We start from the raw sequence: 12,539 nt of genomic DNA, 5'->3' as shown, positions 1-12,539 counted from the left end.
AAAAAATCGAAAAGGGGATCTCAAAACCTTACCTTCAATTTTAGGGAAAGAGAAACTGAGATGAAAATCGAACAACGTCAATCTCTTCGTCCGTAGAACAACTTAAATCTTTTCCTAGTGCATGCAAATAAAGAAATTAAGATCAACACATCAAGAAAACATAAAGGGGATTTCGAAACCCTAACCTCAAAGATTTTGGTACCGAGATGAAGTAAGAGGAAGAGAAGAACAACGTGAAGCTAATCGTCCTTTATCAGCGACAAGAAGCTTCTCCCGAGCTTGAACAACTTCAATTGTAGCCGGCGGAGATTGCAAAGTAATCCTACTCTGTCGTGTTTAGAGAGGAGAGAAGAAAGAAGGAGGACGAAGGAGATATGTGACGATGAATTCAAGGTCTACGACGAACTAAGACGGCCGGAGAAGATGGTGTCGATAACGAAACCTAATCGCCGCCTCTTCGTTAGAGAGAAAGCAAAGTTGGAGTCGACGACATGTTATGATTTTTTACTCTGTATCTTTTTTTTTTACTTCTTAGTTATTTCCTGAGTAAATTACATGACTTTTTTAATATATGTATTTCAAAATTAATAGAAAGGACAAAACTGGATTAGCATTATTGTTTATACTATAGGGACAAAGATTTTGGTTTTAATTCTAAGGGGACAAAGTAGTAGTTGTTTTGTTCTCTTTTCCCAAATTTCTGTTTATATTTTAGCAACCCACATTATTTCAATCACACGAATGCACAAAATATCTTTTTCGTGTACAAGATATCTTGAATTTAAAAACATTAAATTCAAACTGTTGACTTTTGAAAATTTTGATTTAAAATATATCAGATGATTCATATGTCAGTTTAGTTATACCAACATCCTTTAATATTCCTACATCATATCAAAGGAGATAAAATGTTTCAAAACATATGGTTCATGTTTGGATCTGCGGGTCTGGGTTCTTCGAATCCTAAACGTTTGACATAACTATATTTTAAAATCTATAGTTTAAGTTAGAGTCGGTTTTTTTTGGTTCTGGATTGGTTCGGACTCATAATTCAAATATCTGTAAAATAAATGTAATTTTTGAATATATAACAGGTTTGGATTGGTTTGGGTATTAGAATAAAAAAAACACGAAGTGCACAAAACACAAAAAAGGCTTGAAACACAAAAATACCCGAAATCCTAACAAATACCTGAAAAATGTTCATATACTCAAAAGATCCAAAATTTTATCCGTAAACCTTATACGGAGAACCAAAAACACCAAAAATTTTACCAACCCAAAATATATTTTTCTAAAATAATTTTACCCATAACCCCAAACTATAACCGAAAACCCGAACCGGAAACTTAAAAATATTTGTAATGCCGAAAACATATATGAAATACCCAAACATACCTAATATACACAAATCATTCCAGGTACTTTGGGTACCCGCTCAAGTCTCTGATAGAACCCAAACTAGAACAGAGATTCGCGGTCCAAAAAGATATTGAATAGGTAATTTGCCCATGACTCAGACCCGAATTGCATCTGTATTTTCAGGTTGGTTTCAGATTTAGTTTTTCAGGTCCGACAAACTGTCGAATCGTATGAAAAGTTAGATAAAAATGTACAGATAAAATCTGAAATAATAATGTATAACAATCTCAAAACATTAATTTATATAAAACTTTTTTATAATCCAAAAAAAAACCCGCGCTTAAAAAGCGCGGATCAAAATCTAGTAAATACTTAAATAAATAGGGACATTTGCTACAATAACCTTATAAATGTATAAAATAACTAATATAACTTATACAGATTTTCAAGATTTTCAGAAGACACTTTTACTATATTACCCTTAAATATATAATTTATTTTCTTGAATGTATCATATAAACTTAAAAGGATTATTAATTTCCTTAAATAAATTAATCAAAATTTGAATTTAATCAAGTGGAAATAATGTTAATGACAAATATAACATTAAAAATAAAAACAACATTGATTGCTTTTATAGAAAAGGAAAACATATCTGTCAGAAAGGAATATATATATATTTTTAAATCACCGTTGTTACACATTTATCTTCCTAAAACATATTTTTATGCTTAAACAAATTTTTCATCAGAAGTTTATAAAGTTAATACGATTCTATGACCACTATTATGAAATCATTAAATTATATTGTATTTTTATATCAGTTCTAAAATTTATAATATCATTTATAGATAACAATGTTGTATGTTTTGTCTCTAATACTGCTAACCTTTTTTTGTAGATCTAATTTACTTTTAAAAAGCATTATAAAATACGACATGAATTTTAGGACTGAACATCTACAAAGATCGAGGTAACTGAAACAACTTTATATATGTAGAAGATGAAAAGAACATAATTAACTTTTAGTAGACTAGAAACTTCAAACCAATAGACGTCCTTGGTAGATTAGAATCGGTAGACTTATATTTGGTCTGCGACTACTCACTGGATTAGATGGTAGATGCGATTATCCAAACTGCTATATGTTTTTTTTCTGGAACAACTTTTTGGACTTGCATAGTGTCTACATGATTTTACATGCATAAAATTCAAAATCTGTAGTTTAGTTTTTTTTTTGTTTGTTTGTTTTTTTTTGTTAAAATTTGGAGATTAGTTTGTTGTCTTCTCAAAATAGGTAGATTAGCATAAAGTCTACACATGTGTAACAGATTTTACAAGTGCATTTGGTAAACGTGTGTAATGGCTACATATTGTCTACATGGATTTACAGACATGAAATTCGAAACTTGTAGATTAGTTTGTTGTCTTCTCATAATAGGTTGATTACCATAAAGTCTACACATGTATAGAAAACTTTACATGTGCATTTGGTAGACTTGTCTGAGCATGTGTTCTACACAACTCGTGTTACATCAATATCTTTCTAAGATGGACCTTTACAACAAGGAGGTCGTCTTTGTCCAGTATAGCAGCAGAGTCTGGAATCTCTGAGATCTGTACCATGTAGAAGACACTATTAGATATAGGAACATAATATCAATGGCGGATCCAGCCCTAAATTTAAAAGGTGTCAAACAATTGTGCTTTGGTCCATAATAAAAATATTTTTTTAAAAAAATCAGTTATAATAGGAACAACTTGGCATCGAACCCCAGTTAGGTGGATCAGATGAAGCAAATGACCTACGAAATCTTTTGTACAATGAAGCAAACCAGCTGATATTGTCAGCTGACCTACTGTTGATCAACGTGGGTCCGTCTATGACAATATGTCAAGATGATTGAGATTGTTCTCATTGATCCTCTTATCCTCCATTCCATATCTGTAAGTACATCTCTGTAACTATATATGTACTCTTCATTGGTATTTTGAGAAGAATCACTTCCGTCAGCATTGAACCCCAAATTAGACGATTCCACATTCTAAACAGTGTTCTCGTCTTCATGAACCCCAAAATGAAAATATGCGAAGAGAATACGTTTTTACTACATATTTCGAAAATCATGCCAAATGAGTAAATTCACCAAAACTCACCATAGGTAAATATATACATAAAATTGAAACAAAGTAAAATGATAGAATTAAATAGAAAAACCCCGGACGTAGCCAGACCGACCCTAGTTAAATTAAATATATATGTAACTTATTAATGTCCTTTTTGTGGTATTTTAGCAATTATACCTAATACTTTTTTTTTTGGATAAGCCCTACGAACGGATCCAGTAGCCCCGAAAGAACACACTTATTGTTATAGAGTAGACTATTCTGAAAACTATTGGAATATTTACATCATCCTAACCAAAATAATGTCTATCTACTCTATTACAATGGAGCCAAATTTGAAAATAACTTTACTCCGTCGACAAAAAAAAAGAAAGTAAAATTTCTCCATGTGTTTACTACTATTTGAGCTATTGGATTTTATTATTTGCATAGAGTCATCATTAAAGGTGTGATATTAGAAAATATCGACCACTTTAATATTTTGGTTCAAAATAAATTATATAGTTAACCAAGTAACCGATTCATTACATGTCAGTAGAGCACCCAATTGTAATTCAGTTTAGCTTATAATTTTAAATAACGTACACAAGCCATTTTGTTCCAATTTCATAAGTGCATAAGTTAACTTTTTTTGGGTCAAAACCAATAGTCTCGGTACAATAAGTTTGGTTTTGTCACTCGGTTTGGTCTTTGATTCAACAGTTAACCATGTGCTGACTCATTATTAAACTAAACCCTAAATCTCTTCTCCTCTGCACTCTGTGAGGTGATTCAAACTTGGAAGCTTCGCGGTGGGTTTTTTGCATCTCTGCTTCGGTTTAGAAATCAGCTTCTTTGAATAACTATAGGAGCTAGTCGTTTGTTTTTGTTTCCCTGAGGTGTTCCTTTTGTTTTCGCTTTCACCCTCGTTATTTTTTATGATCTGGTAAAGTTAGATCCTCTTTTCTTTTGTCGTTTTAGCTGTTTTTAACATTGATTTTATGTGTATATATGCTTCGTGTGAGTTTTGATAAGTTTTGTAGACCGAAGCTTACAACAAATTGTATGTTGATTCAGCAAATTTCTTGTTGCCTCTTTTCTTCCTTCAGTTAGCATTAGATTTCAAAATTTCGTTTCGCTGCATGGAGTGGACGTGTAAGTTTTCAGTTGAGCTCTTCGGAGACAGTACAAAAACGCTAAAACTCATGAATGTTAATTATGACGTATAAGAATATTTGTTTGGAGAACTAGCTAGTCATTTAATTTGCTCATATATATTTCATTACTTTGGAAGTTGATGCTTAATTGGTCTTCGACTTAGAAGACTAGCTAGATATATTCATGTATCTTTGCTTACAAGAGTTCGATAATATCTTACGTATAAATTTGTAAACGTGTTGTCCATCTCTGGCACAACTTAATTGACATGTCTGTGGGAGGATCGCCTTTTTGTTCGAGGTACAAAAAGCCTAAGAGAAGTGTTTTTGTAGATAAATGGAGGATCATAAGCCGACGACTTTCACGTTTGAGATAGATAACTTCTCAGAGAAGGAAACTGTAATTTCATCCCCAACATTCTCAAGTGGAGGCTGCCAATGGTAAATGAAATATTTCATATATTTTTTTGATATTTTACTAGTTGTCTAGATTCAAAGAAAAAAAAAATCCGTAAGTTAAATCTATTTCTACTTTTTCTAATTCAGGTATGCAAATGTTTATCCCAAAGGAAATGGTATTGAAGATCACTTGGCTGTATACCTCCAAGTTGCGAATTATGGATCATTGCAACTTGGATGGAAAAGGCGAGCTAAATTTTCCTTTGTTCTGTTGAATCAATCCGGCAAAGAATTCTACAAATCAACTGGTAAGTTAACTAATAAGACACAAGGCTGGATCCGAGATTTTAGGTGCTATAAACATTTACTGAGAATTTTGATTAAAAAATCATATATATGATGATGCTTAAGAAATCTAATCTCTCTGTTTTGGTCTTACAGAATTGTGCAATCTATACTGCGCTCAGGTTTCAGGATGGGGTATTGCAAAGGTCTTGACTCTCAAAAAGCTTAAAGAAAAAGGGTTCGTGGAGAAGAACAAACTGATCGTTAAAGTCCAAGTACAAGTACTTGAAGTTGTTAATGAGGCAGAAGTAACTGGGAACGAGACTATGAATGTCAAAGGTTTCCAAGTTCTTTATTCTCAGGTGTGATTATGCGAATGCTTCTTGTTGCTGTTTTTTTCTTTCTTTTCGATTAGTTATAAGAAGTTCATGCTTGACAGGTTGTTCAAGTAAGTTGGATTTTCGTGAATCATCCGGACATTGCTTTGAATTTCAAACCAAAGAGCCACTTGGTGAAGACAACATACATGAATCTCCTCCTCAAGCTCATCGAAAAACTGGACAAGCCTCCACAAAGCTTCTCTGAGACTGAGCTAAGAAACACCCGCACCGAGTTGGTCGATCTAACACAGACAGGGTTCAAGCTAGACTGGCTGAAGGAAAAGCTTGATGAGATTTCCTTGGAATGGAAGAAAACATCCGAGGCTTCCCGTATCCAAGAACTTGAGCAACACAACAAGAATCTCAAAGCTGAACTGAACAAGGAGAAGATCAAATCTGCTACTTCTGCTGCTAAAGTCTTATGGTTGGAGCAGACGGTGTCAAATCTCAAAACTAAGCAGAACAAGAAGCCGAAATTAAGCCCCAACTAATTCTCCTGCAAATTTGGGAATTTTTTTTTTTTTTCGTTTATCTCAGAGCTGAAGATTAAATCTACTATGTGGTAAGTCCTAAATTTTTAATACATTAAGAACTATGCAATTGGTGATTGTTTAATTATGCAAATGGGTGATCGGCTTGCTATTAATCGATCCCATGGTAGCGAATATTGCTTTTTCTTTGTTAGCACCAAGAAACAATATCCAAATCACGATGACACTTGTTGCAACCATTGAAAAATATCTCATCAGAGGAGCCTTAATTAAGCCCTCTAGTAATCTCAGAGCGGAAGGTCAAAATCTTGTGGATGAAAAATCATGTGATTATATAGTTAAACTATATCTGATACAAATAATATACATGCACTGCTTCAACAAATTAAGCAATGAAGCACTTTTTTTTGTTTTTGATTTCTCACTTAATTGTCTGCCTTAATTACTCTAGAGAAGAAAAAGGCTTTCTAACCTTCTAAACACTCCACAACACTATCAACATAACAGAAAAAAAAAATCAATTGAGCAACTAATTGTAATATGTATGAAGTACTTTTTTGGTAATCATTTTACATCTACATATCTCCATGCTGGTCATACACATATATCATGATCTGTATGGACTCCATTTCTCGCCGGCTTCCCGATCTGTAAGCAATCAATCGGTGGAACAGTTGGCGAATTGAGCAATCCAAATGCTTTCCAGCAAAATGGATCATACATGTGGTATTGTAGCTGCACTGGTTTTAGTTCTATGCCTGATAGTTGCACATCTACGCAAGGGAAACTGTCACTGCAAGCAAAATGCACAGGCTTTACAGTATAAGTGCCACGTATCTTCTCATACGTGACTCCTTCAACGGCCACTGCTGAAGTCTGGTTCCTGCATTTACGGTGATCACAGTAGAATTGATCTATCACTATGGGAAGCTGAACCTCTGTGAGCTGAATGTTTGAGAATAGTACTCCTTTCACTGATCCTACTCCTCCCTGCATTAACACATTAAAGCTAATTGAGATTTCACTCATTTAATTTTTGCTTTTATGTAAAAGATTTATTGTTAATTACCTGCCAGGTCTTGATCCGGACACCGGTCATTGTGTTGTGCATAACTACATCTCTGACTGTTATGTTGGAGACACAAGCTTTGGTACTGTCTTTACCGAGACTCCCTATGCTGATTCCATGTCCTGGTCCACAATTCACATTGTGAACATACACATTGGAGCAACCGGTTTGAATCGAAATACAATCGTCTCCTGCCAAAAAACAGAGGAATCAGTTTCACCGAGTTTTAAAGATTTTTTTGACTAATTAAATGTATTTGTACCGCAAGCTAGTGTGCTAGTGTGAATCATGACATCTCTGGTGTTTTGAAGATGAATCCCATCTGTGTTTGGACTGTCTCCGGGAGAAGAAACGGTCACGTCATGAACTAAAACCTGGACGCAGTTATCAAACTTGAGGTGACATTGGGGACTGTTCTGAATGGTTATACCCGTCACTGTCACGTCAATACTCCCATAGAACCGCAGCGCCTGCACCGTAAAACCCGAGGTAAATAAAAGTTTAACCATGTAGTAAAAGAACACATATATTGACTATTTCAATTTGTTTTTGGTATCTCACCGTTGGTTTAATGCTAGGCATTCCATTAAGCTCACTTCTTATCTGCCATGTGAAGTCAAAACAAAAACAGAGTTATGTGTTAGATGATTCTTGTCTAAATGTGAAGAATGAGATGCATTAGAAGAAGTGTGGATGTATTACCGGCATTGGAGGACGTTCTTGAACCGTATTATTCAATGGGACAATGAGCTTGAAGTCATCATCGACAGGATAATCAAAAGGGTTGTCTTGTTGCCACCAACCAGTGCCTCTTCCATCAATAACACCGTTTCCTTGTATTGTAATGCCTTTAAGCTTCGTGAACTCAATCCACCACAGAAGCCCTCTTCCCCATGACTCCGAGTCCGTAGGAGCTACAATCATCCCATCCAGCTGCAAGCAAACAAAAAGTTCACGTCTATCAGCCCAAAGGGTACATTCTGTTACATTTTTGTTTTAGAATCTTGATGAGTAACTCTCACCTGGAATACAATGTTTGCTTGACAATAAGGACCAGAGAAGGATATGGGGCCAACGAGGAAGATATAGTCAGGCGGTATGACCATAGTTGACGCCTCCACTTTGCAAGCAGAAGCCCACGCCGCTTCAAACGCCTGCAGATATTGTTAAAGCTTTATTTTTATTTTTATTTTTTCTCACAGCAAACAGAATTGTGGAGGAAAATCATGGAGATTCTGGTCCCCTCTAAACTTTGGTAACTTTTTTGTCACGTCTCTATATTTGTTTGTTTGGTTTTATCGGAATTAAGACATTGAAAGGGAAAAAACAGTTGATTGACTTTACAGACAAAAGAGAAAGCTTTTGTGAGCTCTGTTTTTTTGTTCTGTCTCGTGTTACCTTCTCAACTGTAATTCACATTCTGTTTTTTTTCGTTCTTTTTTTTAAAAGAATGTTAATGAAAGCGAAGATTAAATTCTTGATTTAATCAAGAACCAATAGGTTGAATTTTTTAAATTGGATAATGAAATGTTTTGAATCTGTACCTCAGTGTCATCACTCATGCCATCACCCTTAGCGCCAAAATCAAGCACATTGAATTCTTGAGACCCTTCAAGTGGCTGCAGCGGAAGAGGTGCTGGTGGTGGCGGTTGTACTTGTGGTGATGGTGGCGGTTGTACTTGTGGTGGTTGTGGCAGGACAGGTGAGCCGGATTTTGGCGGCGGAGTTTTTAGTTGTGGTTTTGACTTATGGGAATGGCTATTGTGGTGGCTTTTTGGTTTCTTGCTGGACAAGGAATCAGACAAGGTTGAGGAAGAGGAGGAGCTGCTATGGTGGTGCCTCCAATGTCTTCCTTTTCTGGCAATGCAGGTCTGTAAAGTTACAGACCAGACAAGAATTACCATAAGAATCATTATTGTGACGCTTCTCAGCCTTTGACTCTCTCTCGTTATCATGTTTTTGTTTGTTTGTTTTGTATGATATGTGTTTCTCTTTGTTTGACACAGAAAGATAAGGAGAAGATGAGACTTTGGTTTATGCGTTGATGTTATGGATTGAATGAAAAGAAATAGGTTTCTGGGGTTTATATAAGGAAGCGGTCCAAGAATATAGAAGGGGACTCACGGGAGTTTAACATGGATGGAATTTCATGATGTAATCAAGAAAAAACATTATTTTCCTTCTAAACTAACAAAACTAAGAGTGTAAGGCTATATATTATCACTAGGTGTTTTCCTGCGCATGATTTTTTTTAAATTAAATTATATTTAAAATGAAATTTATTAATATTATATATTTTATTATTTTTGACTAATATTTAATATAAAGTTGATTATTTAAGCATAAAATTAAGAAATAAATAATTTTGTTTATTTTAAATTACATTTAATAATATATATGTAATATATTTAAAATTTGAATCTTAGATAAATTTTTTATCTATTTATTTTGGTTAAATGTATTAAATCAACTTGTATAAAATTACTAAAAATCATATAAAAATTGTATAGTTATTAAAAATTATAACTAAACAATATTTATAAAATTTGTAGATATCTAAAAGAAACTAATGAAATTACGATTAACACTTTTTTAATGTTTTAAAAAAGATGTAGAAAATTTTGAAAATATTAGTAATAAAAATAGTATAATTATAAAAATACAATTAAATAATGTATTTCGAAATTTATAATGCATATTTTAATATATTTATTTAGTGATGATTTATGAATTATTACCGTATTTTAAGAAGTTTAACAAAAATATAAATCAACATTAAATGTAATGTATTATTTATTTTCATATTCTATAAAGTGTACCAAAAATATATGTCAGTAATAAATGTGATTGTCCATGTCATATTAACTATAAGCCATATCATCAATCTTGTTAGCCATGTCATCATTTTTTTTTGTAGAAATGATTGTAAATATAGTCTAGGGGATAGGACTATGATTGGGTTGTATATTTTATTTTTAATAAATTTGATGATGAAATAGGCTAATCGACGTATCCTTAATTATTATCTAACTACAATATTATGCAATTAATTATGTAAGTATCATGGAATATATTCTCTACAGAAACTAAAATACAATTATTTATATCCATCCTATCTTTTTTATTTATATCCATCCTACCTTGTCACTTTTTATACCAAAACCTAAGACTGTCTTCGTGGAACTAGTTAGGTAAAATCAGTATCAGAACATGTAATTTTAATATCTACAAATTCAGATATTTAATCTACTGGTTGACCAAAAAAATTATTAATGATTCTATATAAAAAATAGGGATTCCTTTATCATAGAATACCATTTGTGCAAATTAAAAAGAATACAAAACTATAAGAAAATATCTTTAACTTGACAAAAGAATAGCTTTAACATAGTAAAAATATTTTTTTGTTACAATCGATGTTGATATGCCTTAAATATGGTCTAATTATATAGCATGGTCCAATCCGGAATTACTAGTCAGCTGGGTATCTTCTTGGTATGGGGTCTGGGAGACGCAGACCAAAACAATATAGGGTCATTCTTATACTAGTATTCTACTTAAGTTTATTAGACTTAAGCATGCAAGTCTGTCAGCAATAATCCTTTCTCAAAAAGAAAACTCCGTCAGCTATAAGGTTTTACGACGCGAGATACTCGTATATATATAATTTGTGTTCTTGTAATTATAGTTGTATTCTCAATCTAAAACCACTTCCAATAATAAAATTTCTCTTTACCTATAAACGTAGCTGAAATGGTGAACCATATTAGATCTAAGTGCCGTTTACTTATCGTATTTATTCATTTGTTTCTGCCTTGCTTTCCACATACGTAAACGCAATAACAGTTATATATGCTAAAAGTAATATATTTGTCCATCTAGATTCGTATATTGTGAATTTTTATTGTATAACAATTATGTGTCTATAGTAATTACTATTGCAATTATTCCCATATATAATGTAAAAAAGTAATAGGCTAATGACAAAAAATCGAATACTTGAAATTATATTTTAACAGAGCCTTACTAAGTTACTTGATGTAGGTAACTAGATGTGCATTTCGGAAGGGGATATTGCTATTTTAGACATGAAACCATATAATTTCAGGGGATATATGTCTGCCACGTGTAGAGTAAATGTTGGTTAAGACTCATCCACTTTGGTTGGTTGAAATTTTGAAATCCATCAGAGCAAAGCCAAGACAAACATACAACAAAGGGCACCTGTTCGGATAAACACATATACCTTTCATATGGCACCTCATCTACTCGCATACAAAATGCATATTTAATTAACATATAATTATATATGATATAGTGTTATGTATATGTAATGTATTAGAGATATGTTGGGCTGGAATATATGTATCTTACGGACCTAGATTGTGAAGCCCGTAAAATCCATGAAAACCCTCGAAACTAAAAGGAAAGACTTGAAAAGCAAGTTAATCACAAGATATTCTTAGCATATTTACATTAAGTGTTTAGGAAAATTAGCATTATATAGTGTTAACATTATGTTAATGTTACCATTATATATATGCATATTGTATTCTTTTATCAAATACAACACAATAATATATCATATTCTATTATACTTTACATGTTATCAGAGCAGACGATTCTTTGGGATCGAAATTAAAACTTCCGCATTATAATTTTAGAGCTTTGATGGCGTTCATCGGTGGTGTTGACAATGAAGACGGTGAAGATGATCCGGATGACGACGTTGATTCACGTGAAGTTGGGTTTTGTTTTTTTTTATTAGGGTTTTGGTTTTTTTATTTATCTAATTTATTTTCTTGGGTTTTCGCCGGGTGATCAGTGCAAAAGAATTCAAGGGTTTTAGTAATGTTAACGGTTTGTGGCTTTCACATGCATGGGCTAATTCTTTTCCTGAGATTTATTCTATAATTTAGAATATCTCAGTGTTGTTTTTCCATAGTTTGGAATAATTTTTGTAAGAGATTATTCTACGGTTTAGAATTTCTCAAAGATGTCTTGTGTTATATCTCATAGTTTGAGATTTGTTGGTTATAGTTTAACCATTACGGGGGAGTTTTAGTTATGCTCATGTTTTTAGGTCAATTTGTTTAGTCCAAGTTACCGACTGTCCGAGATAGGACGATTGTTTTTGGAGTTGCAGTTGCGCCCACGAGATGTATTCTCATTGTCCAAGTCAACGTTTATACCCGGAGGAATCTATTGGTTTGTTTTCTTCGACGTAGTGTCCACGACATACGTGGTCTGCTTTGTGATTGCAGATTTGTTGCATCCCACGTTTGTCTTG

At 33.2% G+C, this 12,539-nt stretch overlaps 2 protein-coding genes across 2 annotated transcripts; one reads left to right on the top strand and one right to left on the bottom strand.

Moving 5' to 3' along the window:
* The first annotated feature begins 4,216 nt into the window (after positions 1–4,216).
* Positions 4,217–6,418, top strand: LOC106316665 (MATH domain and coiled-coil domain-containing protein At2g42470-like). The gene is made up of 5 exons (XM_013754547.1): positions 4,217–4,280; positions 4,959–5,066; positions 5,172–5,332; positions 5,466–5,671; positions 5,749–6,418. The coding sequence occupies exons 2-5, from the start codon at positions 4,963–4,965 to the stop codon at positions 6,178–6,180; spliced, it is 903 nt and encodes a 300-aa protein (XP_013610001.1). The 5' UTR covers positions 4,217–4,280; positions 4,959–4,962; the 3' UTR covers positions 6,181–6,418.
* A 283-nt stretch (positions 6,419–6,701) lies between these two features.
* On the bottom strand, positions 6,702–9,424 carry LOC106313313 (polygalacturonase At1g48100). The gene is made up of 7 exons (XM_013751097.1): positions 8,794–9,424; positions 8,272–8,403; positions 7,952–8,182; positions 7,811–7,852; positions 7,512–7,719; positions 7,250–7,440; positions 6,702–7,170 (listed from the first exon to the last, which is right to left on the bottom strand). The coding sequence occupies exons 1-7, from the start codon at positions 9,202–9,204 to the stop codon at positions 6,775–6,777; spliced, it is 1,611 nt and encodes a 536-aa protein (XP_013606551.1). The 5' UTR covers positions 9,205–9,424; the 3' UTR covers positions 6,702–6,774.
* Positions 9,425–12,539: the final 3,115 nt, after the last annotated feature.

Source organism: Brassica oleracea, chromosome C9 (assembly GCF_000695525.1).
Source record: "Brassica oleracea var. oleracea cultivar TO1000 chromosome C9, BOL, whole genome shotgun sequence".
Lineage (NCBI taxonomy): Eukaryota > Viridiplantae > Streptophyta > Magnoliopsida > Brassicales > Brassicaceae > Brassica > Brassica oleracea.
The sequence above is the reverse complement of the archived record's forward strand: the minus strand, read 5'-3'. Positions and strand labels throughout refer to the sequence as shown.